This window comes from Episyrphus balteatus, chromosome 1, assembly GCF_945859705.1.
Source record: "Episyrphus balteatus chromosome 1, idEpiBalt1.1, whole genome shotgun sequence".
Classification (NCBI taxonomy): domain Eukaryota; kingdom Metazoa; phylum Arthropoda; class Insecta; order Diptera; family Syrphidae; genus Episyrphus; species Episyrphus balteatus.
Genome location: NC_079134.1, coordinates 104,612,694 through 104,629,632, shown reverse-complemented (window position 1 = coordinate 104,629,632; position 16,939 = coordinate 104,612,694). Strand labels below are relative to the sequence as shown.

The window sequence follows — 16,939 nt, the reverse complement described above, 5'->3', positions numbered from 1 at the left end:
ATTACGCATTTATTCACTTTCTATTATCTATTTGTTGTAATTAAATTATCATTATTAGGCATTATTAAAATAACTTTAAATTTAAATAAGTTAACAAAATTATTAAAATTTCAATATAAAAATTTTTTTGATTTATTTGTAAACTTATCAAATTTTTTTTTAAATTATAATTTCTTATCACTCATGGCAACTCGACTCATGTAAAATTTTTGAGGAGAGTAAAGAGTATATATACACGCCTACCTGAGTCGAGTTGCGATGAGTCGGGCTATCTTAAGTCGGGCTATGGGTTGAGTCGGGCTGCCTCAATCGGGGTGTACAAACACTTTTTAACAAGGTATATCTAATATTTTTCAATTTAGTGAGGTGGAAACGTATGGAATGCAATTTATTTTGAAAAAACTTTCCGATAAGGCCTCTACTGACAATTTTTATTTAACAGATAATGAATAATTATTAATTATTTAAAAATATTTTTTCAAGGTGTTGTATAATAAATAAAACTGGTTGCATAAACATGTAATGCATGTTTATCTATGTCTCTTTTTATTTCGTCTTAAAGCAAAGAGCTGTTAAATTACAGTATCGATTTCTCATCTTTTTTTTTCTTCTTAAAACTAAATACAACAATTATATTTAAACTAAGACATTTGTACTTAAAGTATATCATCTCGTTCTTTGTTTTAATAAATATCAATCAATTCATTTAATAAAATTCATTCTTGGCATATGGCTCAAATTTTTGGTATGTGATAAAAGCATAACAAGTTTAAATTTTATAACAGAATTTTCAGAATTAAGCAATTATAATAGTAAGCCATCACAGTTTGTGAATAAATAAACCATTGAAATTGTCTTTTAATAAAATCCCATTCTGGACAATATCAATTGGAAATATGTTGCTTTTGTTGATTAATGAGCTACAATAATAAACGTACAAACATACAAAATTTAGTTTGTTTTTTTACTTAAGTTAGTTTTTTGTGCTTTGATCTGAAAATAATAACCTTTAATTATTCAGTAAAGTTTTGAAATATTTCTCGTGCGAGAGAAGGTTTGACATCAAAAGTGACACCAGTACTAACGAAACAAAACCGGATACTTCAGGGGCACATCCACCAGGCGTTGTCTGAGTAACTTGTTCTTCGACTTTTGTATGGTCAGATGCACTTTCTATAGCCTGGGAAGTTTCATTGCTGACTTTTAGAATAGTTTGCATTCGAATTTTCTGAGGTGCAATTTCACAGTAGTAGTTTCCTTCAATAAGAACAGTAGCGTTTTTAATAATTAAACTAAAATTCTGTTTTGCAACGTCGTAAGCATTGTCCAAGACGTTCAAATTGTTTGTGATAGTATTTTCTTCTCTAAACCATAAAATCACGTTGGTATCTGTAAAATAAATCAATAATTTTTATTTCCATAATCACCAAATTTTATGAAGTATTACCTGATAAATTCTTTACAGGACATTCAAGAGTAATATTGCCACCAGGTTTTACAAATTTATGTACAATTTTAGTATCAAAATAAGGTAACATTGTTGTTTTGAGACTAGAGGCTGTAGGTTTGACTTGATCTGCTTGCAAATTTCGATCTTCATACTCGTAATCATCATTTTGGTCATTTTGTAAAATGTCAGCATCTGTTGTGGCTGGTTTTGAATAAGCTAAAATAAAAACAAATATGGATTAGCTTTTGTATTAGCGATTTATCTTTGAAACAAACATAAGAATAATATACTAGACACTACATAGTTATATGTATCTTTCAAGGGAAATTGAAATTAAAAAAACTTTCCCGCACAATTTTGTGTGGACAAGTTTGCCATCTGAATCTGGTTAATGTGTTAAACTTTTGACGTTTAATTTTGATATATAATAGAAGAATATTTTCTTATACTCATATAAATGTTGTTTATTTATTTAACAAACGTTTTCGAGAATTTTTCTCATCTTCAGGTATATATGTAGCAAATTGAAAATATTATTTTAAATTTAAATTTACACAAAAACTAATTTATACAAATTTCTTAAATTTAAAAAATTAGATAAATTTTAAAGTACAATGTATGAATTTTGGTATAGTTTAATACAATACAAAATAAGATAAATGAATAAATGCGTTTTAGAATTTTGTCTCAAATATGTCCTTAGTTGTTAATGGTTTCAAAAATGTATGTAATAAAGACACTGTGCAAGTCGAAATTCTTGACAGGCACGCGAATAACTGTTTCGCCCTATTTCGGACTCGAGAAATCGAATGGCATCATTTGTTTTTCGATTTATCGGTACGACTTCGAACAATTTTTTTTTTTTTAAGTTTTTTTTTCAATTATTTTGAGAGTTTTCCACTGATTTAGTCATTTTTCAATCAAAAACAATATTTGTATTGCTAATAATTCTGCTCAAACGTTATTTGCTACCAGTAGAAAGACATTATAAACAATTTTGAACAATTTATTTGAAAGTTTAGTGATTTTTTTTGAAAAAAATTAAAAAAAAATCAAATTTTTTTACATTGTTTATCGTTTTTCCGCTGTTTTTGTTCTCTTTTGAACAAATACATTGCATGTTTTCCATAAAAAAATAATTTAACTGATAATTTAGTGTTGGTTTAACTTCGAAAGTCTATCGATAGCATCAATAACAAACAAATATCGAGTATATGGTTACTTCACAAAACTATCGATAGTTTCAATACTTCCAAATTATTTTACCTCAAGGCTACCGATATTAACGATAATGGAAACTATCGATATCTACCAAACACTTTATTAATTCGTTGTTTACATCCAATGTCAAACGAAAACTAAACTTGTAGTTCAAATTGTGTTTAATTAATTTCAAAGCAATTTTTTTTTTAATGAGAATTTGTACGAGTGGTTTTAATACTTTTTGTATTTTTTTTTGTTATCGATGCTATCGATAGACTGTCGAAGTTTAACCAACACTAAATTAACAGTTAAATTAATTTTTAATGGAAAACATGCAATGTATTTGTGCAAAAGAGAACAAAAACAGCGAAAAAACGATAAACAATGTAAACAATTTCGATTTTTTTCAAATTTTTTCAAAAAAAATCACTAAACTTTCAAATAAATTGTTCAAAATTGTTTATAATGTCTTTCTACTGGTAGCAAATAACATTTGAGCAGAATAATTAACTTAGCTTAATAATTAACTTAAATAATGTTTTTGGTTGAAGAATGACTAAAATCAGTGGAAAATTCTCAAAATAATTGAAAAAACTTTCAAAAAATTATTTTGTTCGAGGTCGTACCGATAAATCGAAAAACAAATGATGCCAATCGATTTCTCGGGTCCGAAATAGGGCGAAACAGTTAATCGCCTGTCTCAAAAATTTTTTTTCAAAAAACTTGCACAGTGAGATCATTCAAATAATTTGTTTTTATTCATAAATATTATTTGAACGATGAATACATATACATTTCTTCGTATGCAGTTTACAACTTTGGGTTATTTATTTGTTTTACTAAGGTGGTTAGAACATTATAAATCTATCCACTCTTAAACAGTTAATCAATCAACAAAAGCAATAACCATAACCTAGATTGCTTCTGCGATATGATGGTTACTCATTTTATAAATGATTAAAAGTGCTATAATTCATTCTTAAAGAATTTCCCAAACAAATCAAAAGTTCGTCAGATATTTGAAAAAATGTCATTTTGAATTTAATTAAATCACGGAAATCATTTGATACAATTTTCAGATAATTTTATTATGAATAAGTCTGTCCTTGTCATTTTTGTTTAAAATAAGTAAAAACGGAGCTATTAAATAAAAACGGAACCAACCTCTTTTCCAAGATGGCGGCTGCTCCCAACGTCCTATCATCCCAACAAATTGACTTTTATGATGAGGACGAACACATTAAATCATTAAAGTAATGGTTCAAATTTTGTTATCAAAAAATAAGTATTTTATAGGAAATTGAACAAATAAAATCTATAAACATTTAAATTCATATTAATCAATGCCGATATTTTGAAATAAAGGAATCAAATTGAAAAAAATTCACTGTACCAAATCGGAAGGTTCAGTCCTTCGCAAACGTCGTACTTAGTTTGTCTCGTCGAGAATTTCTAGAATTATTCTATTAGTATGTTCGACTAACCGTTTTCTATGCTTTCGGGCAAAAGTTTTTATTTCTTCGCGAACCGTGGGGATTCCAAGATCCCTGTGAAGATCTTCGTTTCTTATATACCGCGGCACATTTACAAATGATCTTAATAATTTATTTTCAAAAGTTTGTAATCTATTTAAATTTGTATCGCGCGTACAACCCCAGAGTTGAATACCACATGTCCAGACAGACTTAAGTACTGGCTTGTAAACTAATAATTTGTTTTCAATACTAAGTCTAAAATGTTTTCCGAGCAACCAGTATATTTCTCTTAATTTCATATTTAACTGATCACATTTACTTTTAACATGCGGTTTCCATTTTAATCTCGCGTCTAGAGTCATCCCGAGATATTTTGCCTCATTTGCAAATGGGACTTGAGTAGTATTAATAAAAACAGGTAGTTAAGCGCTTTTCACCATGTTTGTGTCCGTTCATTCATTGACATTATTAAGAGCATTTTACTTGTTGATTCGTAATTGTTTTGCCTAATGCAAGTATTGCGGTATCGTCAGCAAAAGTAGATACAATTGTGTTTAAGGGGTAATAACACCTTGTAAACCATGAAATCGAGCGTCATATTCATCAGCGTATAAAACAAAGAAGAAATATTATTTTCTTTTGGTGTTTGTTTAGTTTGATTAAGTATATTAATAGGTAACAGAATAGGCTAATGTTAGGTTTTTTAATGATGTGCAATTTTTTAAATGGCGGTGTAGTTCAGGATGATAGTAAAATCCTGTGCTCCCATCGGGCGACCAACTAACTCCTACAGTTTTTAACCGATTGGGCTGAAATTTTGTGTGGAGCTTACAAATACTATTCTCTAGTGAAGTACTTTTGAAATATTAATTTTTAAGAAAATGGCATTAGTTTAAAAAAATTATTTCATTCCAAAAACAAAATTCGTTGAAAAAAAGACCATAAAATCGTTAAATTTTAATATTTCAAAAAAATCAAATTCACTAGAGAATAGTATTTGTAAGCTCCACACAAAATTTCAGCCCAATCGGTTAAAAACTGTAGGAGTTAGTTGGTCGCCCGATGGGAGCACAGGATTTTACTATCATCCTGAACTACACCGTCATTTAAAAAATTGCACATCATTAAAAAACTTAACATTAGCCTATTCTGTTACCTATTCATATACTTAATTAAACTAAACAAACACCAAAAGAAAATAATATTTCTTCTTTGTTTTATACGCTGATGAATATGACGCTCGATTTCATGGTTTACAAGGTGTTATTACCCCTTAAGGTATATCGCGTGTGAATAGAAGGTACAGAATTGGGCAGAAAACACTACCTTGTGTAACCCCAGCCACTATTTCCCTAAAGTCTGAGTAATCATTTCCGTGTCTAACGCGGAAAATTCTGTTCTCTAGATATTCTCTAAGAATGGTAAAGAGTCCTTCAGGTAGGACTTGTCTTAATTTGAATTTGAGACCCTCTTGCCATACTTTATCAAAAGCTTGAGACACATCTAAAAAGACCGTTGACAAATTTTCTTTTCTTTAAAAGCTTTCTCAATGACATCGGTTATTCTATGCACTTGATCAATCGTCGAGTGCTTGCTTCTTAAACCGAACTGGAAAAAAAAGAAGAAAAAATACTTTTGCAAGTTACTTGAGGTGGGTAGGTATGTATATGTGTAAGCAGAAGCAGGTTGATAAGTTAATTTTGGGTTTAGAATTTTTTTTTATAAAACTTTCGAGGGTAGTTAGGTATTTGGGTATTTTTTTTCTAGACGAGAATGGTCAGGGTCGGAGTGGCCATATAGCCCGGGTGGCGATTTCTACCCGGTCCTCAGCTATCCCACAGTAACAAAATAAAAATAAATAAAGATCATTTAAAAAAGAAGTCAAAATAAATATTTCAAACATTAAAAAATAGTTTCACGAAGAAGGGCCCGTTTAACAAGTGCAGGCCCTAAATTGGACTATTTGAAAGCTATGTTTTTATTTGTATTAGAAGTGAAAAGGTTTGGGGTATAAATTGTACAATGTACATACCCTTGGGGCAGTTGGGGCAGTGCCCCGGGACCCCCACATATGTCAAGGCCCCACGTTAAATTGAAACATGATCCAAGAAATAAGGAACGAAACAGACAGACACCTTATATGTGCAGTTCGTTTTTCACTTTAAGTATCTATCTTAAGGACTTGAATCAACAGAAACAGAATAGATAGTTTTTTTTATAAAATTTTCAAAAAAGTTTAGTGTATTTTAATTTTCGTGGAGCAAGCAGCGGCAGCGGGCCCCTTTTATCATTTTGCCATCCGGGCCAGTTTGCCCCAGTCCGACCCTGAGAATGGTTTTCTTTATTTGTTTCTCTTTTTAAATAACCACAAGGCACTGGCGCATTGCTTCTAGGTGTACACACATATTATGTAGGTAGGTAGGATTTTTTTAACCTTTGCGACAGCAATCGTCCTTGAAAAATAAGAAATTCAAACAAGTTGTAGTGATCATTCTTGGTTTGTAGTTATTTTCTCTAGTGAGGTAGGTAATGTACCTATTGATATTGGAAGATTTATTTAGTGTGGATGTAGATAATGTAGGTATTAAAGACTATGTATTTAATATAACTTTTAAGGTTTTCGCGGTTGTTAACACATGACATTATTAGGGTTTTTCGGATTATCCGCGTTATATATATATAAATATAAAGTGAGTTCACTACTGTACTCACCCCGAACGTTTCGCTTCAAATTGCAATGAGCGTGGTCACCGGGAAACCAGTTTCCCTATTAAATTTAAACCAGTTTCCCGGTGACCACGCTCATTGCAATTTGAAGCGAAACGTTCGGGGTGAGTACAGTAGTAAACTCACTCACCAGTTTCAACTAACATCTCGGTTCTTCGCACTTAAGAAGTGTATTTAAAATTAACTCTCTCTTTCCCACTCTTTATAAGAACTTTCTGAAATGTTGCAAAGGATTTCTTCGTTGTTATGTTTTGGAGTGGACCCATCGACAATTTGAGGGTTGAAATTCATTTTCACACAATTTTGTTCATATATTTGTCACATATAGCTAAAACTGTTTCTACTTCAATTTTTAAACTTGGGATTGAATAGCCACACTTTATCCCCTTCCACGAAACGTACACCTCGAGCTGATAAGTCGTAGCGATCTTTCATCTTTCTGCTAACAGCATCCAGCTGACTTCTATTAAATTTATAAATGCTTTCCAATCGATTTCTTAAGCCTTGTATGTAGATGGAAGTTGGAAGATGCTCGTCCGGAGAAACTCCAGTAACTAAAGTTCTCTTCCAAATGTGAGCATTGCTGGTGTTTCTCTCGTACTGTTATGTACCACAGTTCGATAGGCAAGAAGAAGGAGTGAAAGATGTTCGTCCTAATCTCTTTGGTTCTGGTCCACATATTTCGCTAGATAATCCAGCACTGTTCGGTTGAACCTTTCAACCATTCCATCGGGCTGAGGGTGTAGATGTGTTGTTCGAGTTTTTTTACTCAAAGTTTCGCCCTTGATCAGAATGTAATACTAGTGGCGCTCCGAAGCGAGACAAAACCTGTTGAACTAAAGCGTCTGCCACTACTTCTGCCGTTTGATTAGGTACTGCCAAAGCCTCCGGCCATTTTGTAATCGGCCAATACCAAAATGTACCTGTTGCCTTTTGTTATAAGTGGAAGCGGGCCCAAGATGTCTACAGCCACTCGTTCAAATGGAGCACCCACATTGCAAATCTGTAGACGAGCTTCGTTGCGAGGGAGCGGGACTTTTGGGGATTGGCATACGTTGCAGCTTTGACACCATTGTTCTACATCGGTGTAACAGTCAATCCAATAATACCTGCTTTTTATTTCATTTAACGTTTTTTCTGGAGAAAAATGACCACTTGCCAGACTGTCGTGCATTTCTTTTAACACGTATTCCTCATGAGATGATGGGGCTAAAATTTGCATGCGCGTTACAAATCTGTCCTCAAATTTTCGCACTAAAGTGCCATTTTTTAACTATAATAAAGCCCATATAGCTACATAAGCTTTTAAGTGTGGATGCGGTGACGTGAAATAGCGCCCTACGAAATAGGGCCGCATCGGCCATTATTTCCATTTGTAATGGAAAATAGGCCCTGACAATGCTTGGGTCTCATTTCCATTTCAGCAACAAAATTAAGGCCCGTCGGGCCTTATTTCGTTTTTTCTACTTGGAAGTAGAAAACAAGAACATCCGAACTTCATTTTTAAAAAAAAATGTATATGTTATTTGAAGTTCAGAGCGTATAAACGTCAGATGAATATGCGAGGATGCAGCCCCCTACAATCCCTTGTCACCTTCCTAGGGCATATTATAGGATTTGGGGTAGAGGCAAAGTTGAGTGAATTCAATATTTCTTTTGGTTTCCTAGAAACTTTAAAATTTTGAAGAAAATATGCTCACACCCAACTTAACACCTACCTTGAATCGGTGCAGGGAACTAACTTGCAAATTTCATCTGTTGTGCGTAATAAATCTACTTTTCCGTTATATTCCATCATTTTATGGTGGAAAATAAGTTTATCCAAATGTAAGTCAAAATATTTCTCCCTTCAACTCGAAGAACAAAAATACATTTAAGAAATTCAAAATAAATAAAATTGAGTTATATACTTACTCGTAGTAGTAGATTCAATTTAATTTCGATTCCGACGTTTGAAAAAAACGATCATCAAAATCTAAGCTGTTCGGCCGGGTTCCCTAATATTGCCAAATTTTGAGCTTTATTTACTCCACTATTAGTTAATGTTGAATTTCATAACTTAAAAATTTTGTTCGTTACTTAATGAAAACTTTGATAAAGTAAACACAAAAAATGAGTATGAAATTTTGGATTTTTTGGTACTAAAAAGCAAGAAAAAGTGTATGAAACGTTTACATTTATTGATGAAGGTTTTCATATTAAGAAAAATTACATATTTTCGTTGAGCCAACGAAATGTAGTGCAAGAAACGATTTTCGTAATTTTACGAAATTTATTATTTTCAGTGTACAATCCAGCTTTTAAGATTCCGTTCATCAAATTCCCGCTTTTGATATCAACACAGTTGTGTGTTAAGATGAAACATCTTGTGTTGAATCCAAAAACGGGGTTATAAAAACGGGAGTTTAATAAACTTGAAGGAACTTTTACATGAACATTCGACACTTAACCATAGTCAAAAATATTTCTCTTGCTCAAACAACCAATATTTCCAAAAATCCAACTTAAAAAAGAGTTAGCCGTTATCTATTCAAAGATTTATGTCAGCTTCTCTATACTATATATTAAATTATTTTTGTTTAATGTTCGACGATTTTTGTACAATTTTGACTATTTGACATTACATTAGCTTTATTATTATATATATATGTACGAATATTAAAAAATATATTTACCACATTTTACATTGAATTTTTTTTAATGCAACTTTTTTTTATTTGCAAAACTTTATGTTCACTGCATTTTTTCACATTGGCGTGGCAAAATCGCATTGTCACCTCATCGCGGTGCCCGCTGGATATCCAACTAACGACGAGCGTTGGATCCATTGGATCCATGAGCTGAGTCACCTGAGTTATCTTTTCAGGAACTAGGAGCAAAAGAACATAAATATCGCTCTGAATGCACCAGCTCACGATTAAATCCAAGAGCGTCTGACACATATTGTGCGGCACACTGGTCAGCGTCTGTACCCTGTGGGTCGGCTGAATATAAACTATGGATAGAAGAAACTGACCTATTTATGGTACGAAAACTAAGTTAGAAAAATTATGGCAATGAACAAAACGAATAGATTTAATACCCCAGGTGGCAATCCAGTTAAACTGGTAAATCCACTCTCTTTAGAGGTCGGTCCTATGGATTCTGGGGAGGACCAATTATTGCTTGAAAATATTGAGAGACGGAGTTCAAAGATGCAAAGAACTCCCCCAAACAAATTTACTTCAGGGGTTTCATCATCGATAACCTCAAACAATACTAAAGATGTTAAACACATCAGCGAAAAAGGAACCAAGACCAATGAAAAGATCGACATCACAGATCAACAGAGTTCCATCGAAGACAAAGAGATAGACCAATCAAAATCAAAAAACTACTTTGATGAATGGCAAATTGAAATAGCGGCAAGAAAACAACTTGAAGTTCTAGTTCAAAGTCTTCAGCTGCAAGTGAAAAAACTCGAAGAGAAAGTTTCCTTGCTTGACAAGAAAAATTCAGAGCCCACGCTTCAGTTAAGTCCAAAATATATTGAGCGTGAATATCAAACTGATGAAGAAGAACTCTTGTTTGAAACTGAGAAAAAGCAAAATAAGCGTATCACAAAGAAACGTAAACCAAACGGGAGTCCTGAGATTTGTCCAAGAAATCAGAAAAGCTCTAAAGTCGGAAAGGATAAAAAGTTGATTACAGAAACTAAAGAAGCGAACAAAATGGTAGCTGATACAAAATCAAAATCTCACGCTAAAGGTAGCAAAAAAATTACACCACCATAAATTATGATCTCAGGATTTTCAATTTTTGGAGATCTTAAGAAAATAATAGAAAAATGTACTAAAAAAGCTTGCAAATACACATCGTATAACAAAGACAACTGGAAATTCACAGTTGAAGAAGCCGACGAGTATAGATCTGTCACCGAAGAACTGTGCAAACACCAAATACAATGGCTCTCATATGAGAACAAAGCTACAAGGCCAATAAAAGTAGTAGCCAGAGGTCTTCATTTCTCGTGCTCTCAAGAGGAAGTAGTGGAAGATCTAGTACAAAAAGGCTTCCAAGCTCTTGATGCAGTCAATCTATTTAAGAATGAGACAATTAAAAACTCCTCTGGAGAATCGACAACAAGTAAGAGGTTACTACCTTTATTCATGCTAACTTTTGACAGTAAACAAAGTGTCGAGGAGATTTATAAAGTAAGATCTATCTTGGGCATAGCTGTTAAAATTGAACCACTCCGAAAATCTAAAGTTGTTCCGCAGTGCAAAAGTTGCCAAGCTTTTGGTCATACCCAAAAATATTGCAACCGCGAGTTTGCTTGTGTAAAGTGCGAAGGAAAACATGCAACTAAAAATTGTCCGATGAGCAAAGATCAGAAAGCAAAATGTGTGAACTGCCAGGGTAATCACCCGGCAAGCTATAGAGGCTGCCCAGTTGCCAAAAAATTCCAAGAGTTCAAAAGCAAAAATACATCTGCTAGAGACAAACCCAGAAACACAGTAAATACCGATTTAACTGCTGAAAACAATACTAAGAATGAACCGCCTAAAAAAGCTGTTCAAAGTAAAAGCGATGAAAATAAAGCCTATTCTCAGATTCTAAAAAATGTGCGGAAGAATGAAGAGACTTCCATAAAAGAAATGCTACACCTCATTCTTCAAAGAATTGATAAACAGGATTTGAATATCAAACAGTTAAGCGAAAAAGTCGCTCTTAAAAAACAATGATGGACAGAACACTTAAAATCGCTACATGGAATGCAAACGGTCTTTTACAACACTTATCCGAATTAAAAATCTTTTTAGATCTAGAACATATAGATATTTGCCTGGTGTCCGAAACTCACTTCTCCAATGGGCAAAGTCTAGATAATGTAATAGAACACTATTCATGTTACCACGCTCCACATTCAGCTGTCAAGGCAAGAGGTGGATCGGCGATTCTTATAAAAGAAAGCTTAAAACATTATAAAGAAACCAAGCTTACTAATGAAAATATGCAAGTAACAACTATTAGTATTGGTATGAAAAAGAAAGAGTTTAAGATAGCAGCTATATACTGCCCACCAAGGCGCTCCCCGACAGAAAATGACTATACAGATCTATTAAATCTTCTTGGGCATAACTTTCTTGTTGGTGGAGACTTCAATGCGAAACACACTCATTGGGGTTCAAGACTTATATCAACAAAAGGCAAAAGACTTTTCCAAGCAGACCGTAAATACAATTGCGAATTCTATTCCTCCAGGTCGCCTACTTACTGGCCTTCCGATACTAACAAAATACCAGACCTTATTGACTTTTTCGTAGCTAAAGGAATTAAACGAAATCACATTAGTGTCGAAGGTAATTATGACTTGTCATCAGATCATACTCCAGTGATTCTATCACTAAGTGAATCGGAAGTAATAGAAAAAAGTAATCCAAAGCTTGTAAATAAGAAAACAAACTGGAGTGATTTTAGAGAAAGGCTTTTAAGTTTTATAAATTTAAGATCTCCCATGGATACAATCGAGCAAATTGACCATGAAGTGGAACAATTTATTGCTGATGTGCAACAGGTCGCTGAAGAAAGTACTCCAACATTTTCTAATAGAAGACAAATTGAAATAAAATATCCTTTAGAGATAAGAGAGTTGATAATAGAGAAAAGAAGAGCTCGAAGAAAATGGCAAAATACTAGATTTCCAGATGATAAAACAAAGTTTAACCGTATAAGCAACAATCTTAAAAAACAAATTTATAAATTCAAAAATGATTCACTCAGTACATTCCTAAAGAATTTAACGACTGATGCTTCAACCGATTTTTCGCTATGGAAAGCAGCCAAGCGCCTGAAAAGACCGCAGTTACTAAACTCTCCCTTGAAATCTCAAGATGGGAAATGGATCGGTAACCCAAAAGAAAAAGCTAACCTTTTCGCGGAGCATCTTGCGAATGTTTTTAAGCCATACCCAACAAACGCGGCTGAAAATAGCTTACAGTTAGTTGATAAGATAGATGAAAGTGAAATGCCAATTGTAAGATTAAAAGAAATAAAAAGTATGTGTTTACATCAACTATCAAATAAAAAATCACCAGGTTACGATCTAATTACTGCTCAGGTTATGAAAGAAATGCCTTTGAAAGCCTTCATAAAACTCCAATATATAATAAATGCATGCCTTAAGCAACGGTATGTCCCATACCATTGGAAAATTGCTGAAGTTATTGTCATACCAAAGCAAGGTAAGCCACCTACAGAAGTGACGTCTTACAGACCAATATCGCTTATACCAATTATGGCAAAAGTTTTTGAAAATCTGCTTCTGAAGAGACTTAGCAAAATTATAGAAGAAAGAAGGTTAATCCCAAATCATCAGTTTGGCTTTAGAAATAAACATTCCACGATAGACCAAGTTCATAGAATAACGGATGTAATGGAAAAAGCATTAGAAGAAAAACAAGTATGTTCAGCTATTTTCTTAGATGTTGCTCAAGCCTTTGACAAGGTTTGGCATGAGGGACTTGAGTACAAACTGCAAAGGGATCTTCCCAGACAGTACTATGAAATATTAAAATCGTAAATCTCAGACCGATTGTTTAGAGTAAGGTACGATCAAGAATATTCGGAATTGAAGAAAATAGAAGCCGGTGTACCACAAGGAAGTGTACTAGGTCCTACCCTGTATTTACTATACACAAGGGATATCCCAGTTGGGAATCACACCATAATGGCTACTTTTGCAGATGATACCGCAATTTTGGTACCCGACAAATGTGTCTCTAGGGGAGCAGTAAAGCTGCAATATGCCGTCGACACAGTCAGAGATTGGACCGAAAAATGGCGTATCAAACTCAATGAAACAAAATCTTCAAATATAAACTTTACAAATAAAAAGATAAACAATATTCCAATATTCATTAATAATCAAGCTGTACCTTACGCCAATACGACCAAATACCTTGGAATGACTTTGGATGCAAAGCTAAAGTGGAAAGAGCACATCAAAAAGAAAAGAGAAGAACTAAATTTGAAATATAGAAAAATGTACTGGTTACTTGGTAACAACTCTGATTTATCAACCCAAAACAAAATAATGCTGTATAATCAAGTACTAAAGCCTGTTTGGACCTATGGTATCCAATTATGGGGCTGTACAAAGAAAACAAATACCGAAATCATCCAAAAATTCCAAAACAAAGTCCTTCGTGGAATAGTTAATGCACCTTGGTACATAAGAAATAGCGATCTACATCGTGACTTACAAATAGAAACGGTTACAGAAGTTGTTAAAAAATACGCTGTATCCCATAATCAGAGACTGCAAAGTCATACCAATTCTGAAATGGTGCCCGTCTTGAATACCAGAAACCATGTTCGGAGATTAAGAAGAACCAAGCCTCATGAGCTTATGGTCTAAAAAAACATGGGAAAGTATTAAAAGTTTAAACTTCCCCCAAAGTGATTTTACAAAGTTAAGAAAGAAAAATCTGATGTCGATCTCTCAAGATTGGTCCTGATAAAGAGGTGGTTTTAGTGTTTAAGAGTCCCACACTACTTGGTGTCGAATACTGCCAAGTGTCTTTTGAAGATTTCCTCCCGTCAAAAAAAAAAAAAAACATTGAGGAACTGCTAGGTAATTTAAGTGTACCATATTGAGTAGCAGTTATGAAAGTACGAAACGGGATTCGCGGGATAAATGGGGTTTTGAAAAGCGGGCTTTACAGCGACGGGATTTTGCTTAAACATGATTATTATAAGCGGGATTTAAAAAAAAAAAACAGTACTTTAGAAACCAGGTTATATTTAGTTGTAAGTGCGAAAGCGCGGTCTTTTTGAGAATTTTTTGTGAAGAGACATTTAATTATATAAACATAAAGAATACATGTACATATAATAAATTTAATGTTTTAAAAGAATTGGCTATGTATTTAAAAAATATTGGGTTCGGTTATTTTTGTAGTAGATCTCCTAGACGACCTCCAAAATAAGGTGTCTGGCGGTTAGCAAGATATCTCTGAACCAAATCACCTAAAATTAAAAAAACAAAAAGATTCATTTCCAGGATAAACGAATGCAGGTAATGAACGAAGGAATAGTCAAAATTTTGATTTTTGACAAAATGACGGCTTAAAAAAGAAAAAATCGTTTTTTTTTCACGAAATTTACACTTTAAAGTGGCTTAAATAATCGAATTTATATCAAAAACCTTATAGGCCAGTCATTATATACATTTGGAAATGCAAAATGACCGAGAAAGCTAAATTTTGGATATGTTGTAGAGGATGCTTAAAAAAGCTTAACTTGAAGTTTTCGACCAAGATTTCCTATGAGCTTTTTCCGCCATTTTGAAAAAAAGGATAAAATTGGTTTTTTGACAATAACTCGGCTATCTGACGAGATGCGAAAATTTTACAAGAAGCTTTTTTGTAGCTTTTAACGAGTTCTACAATTCATGCATACACACATGTATCATGAACCGTTTTCGAGATATCGATTAAAAAAGTCAAAAATTTAGGACATGCCATTTGTTTTTTGACAAAATCTATTTTTGGGTGATGAATATCGAAAAAATTATTAATATAAAATTTGTAGACCACATTCAGACCTACAATGTCGTATTTTTATATTTTTTTTTGGACAAAAATTACGGCCGCAAAGTCGTTTAGGCCGCGCCCACCGCCAAGCAAGCCGCCCGTTCGGTTGTAAAAAAACAATCATTCATGTTTTTTTTAATGTTTATATTATTATATCAGTAACACATGCATACAAATGTATGTATTTATTTAATAAATAATGAGAAGAAGATGGCAATGGTTTTTTTGTAACCGCAATTTTATTAACCAAAATTTTGTAAATACAGTATACCGGCTTTTTGTGTTGATTGTGCATTTTGTAATTTGCTTCAATCTCTATATTATTTAGTTCATCAAAATTGCAATTAGAGCAGTGCCAAAAATTTTTGAAAATAAAAAAATTATTAGCAGCATATGGGTGGTTGGAAAATTTAGGATAAATGGTATATCAAAGCGGAAAAATAAATTGCCCACAAACTAATTGGGCTAAAGGGAGTGGGTGAATGCCTTGTTCGATTTCACTAGTCAAAAAGTTTTTTTTTATAGAAATCAAAGTATATTTTTTTAATGATTTTTTGTATGCTGAGCTTGAATCTTTAGTCAGAAAAATTCTATCACATCACGTTGAGATATTACCATGACAATACATCACAAAAATAGTGTTTTGAACGTTCAAAATTCAATATCTCATAAACTTTGCACGTTAGAGCTATTCTAATGCTAGATTGAAATTAAGAAGGTCAAAGGCCATTAGAAAAGTACGATTTGGTTTCTATGGCAAATTATTTCTCGCCAATATTACTGTCATTTACGGAAAAATCGATCTTAAAAATAGTTTTTTTTTTTCAATTTTTCTCAATATTTTCTAAATCAAAAGTAAAGTTTTTCCATACAATCTTAAATAAAAGGTTTTAATCTAAGTAACTGCATTCCAAGCTTTTCAAAAATCAAAAACTTTTTGGATTGAAAAACATGTTTTTTTTTTAAATTAAATTCGTCAAAAATTCAAAAATTCAAACATTAAATTTTTGCTCAAAAAAACATTTACAAAAGATAGAAAACATAACAAAGTAATTTTTAACCAAGATTTATTAAAATCAAACCATTTTGGTAAAAGATAAAAATAAAAATAAAAAAATTTTTTTGCATTTTTTCAATATTTTTGAGATTATATAAAAAAATGGTTTGAGTAAAAGTTATTATACTTTTATTATCCACAACTTTTGCATTTAACTTTTTTCGATAGGAGGTCTACTTTTGATACAAATCGTAAAAAACCACGATTTTTGACACCAACCGCACTTTTTCGCCCACCCAACCTTTTCCACCAATTAGTTTGTGGGCAATTTATTTTTCCGCTTTCATATACCATTTATCCTAAATTTTCCTACCACTCATATGCTGCTAATAATTTTTTTATTTTCAAAAATTATTGGCACTGATCTAATTGCAATTTTGATGAACTAAAGAATATAGAGATTGAAGCAAATTACAAAATGCACAACCAACACAAAAAGCCGGCATACTGT

General features: G+C 32.7%; 1 protein-coding gene across 4 annotated transcripts in view; it reads right to left on the bottom strand.

Moving 5' to 3' along the window:
* Positions 1 to 512: 512 nt before the first annotated feature.
* Positions 513 to 16,939, bottom strand: part of LOC129907422 (uncharacterized) — a 32,068-nt gene continuing 15,641 nt past the window's right edge. For 3 of the 4 annotated variants that reach the window (XM_055983631.1, XM_055983628.1, XM_055983630.1), the window contains 2 exons: positions 1,448 to 1,666; positions 513 to 1,389 (listed from right to left, as the gene is read on the bottom strand). In XM_055983631.1, the coding sequence (XP_055839606.1) occupies positions 1,010 to 1,389; positions 1,448 to 1,666 (599 nt within the window). In that variant the 3' untranslated portion in view covers positions 513 to 1,009. The remainder of the gene's footprint in view (positions 1,390 to 1,447; positions 1,667 to 16,939) is intronic. The other variant, XM_055983629.1, reaches the window with a different exon arrangement.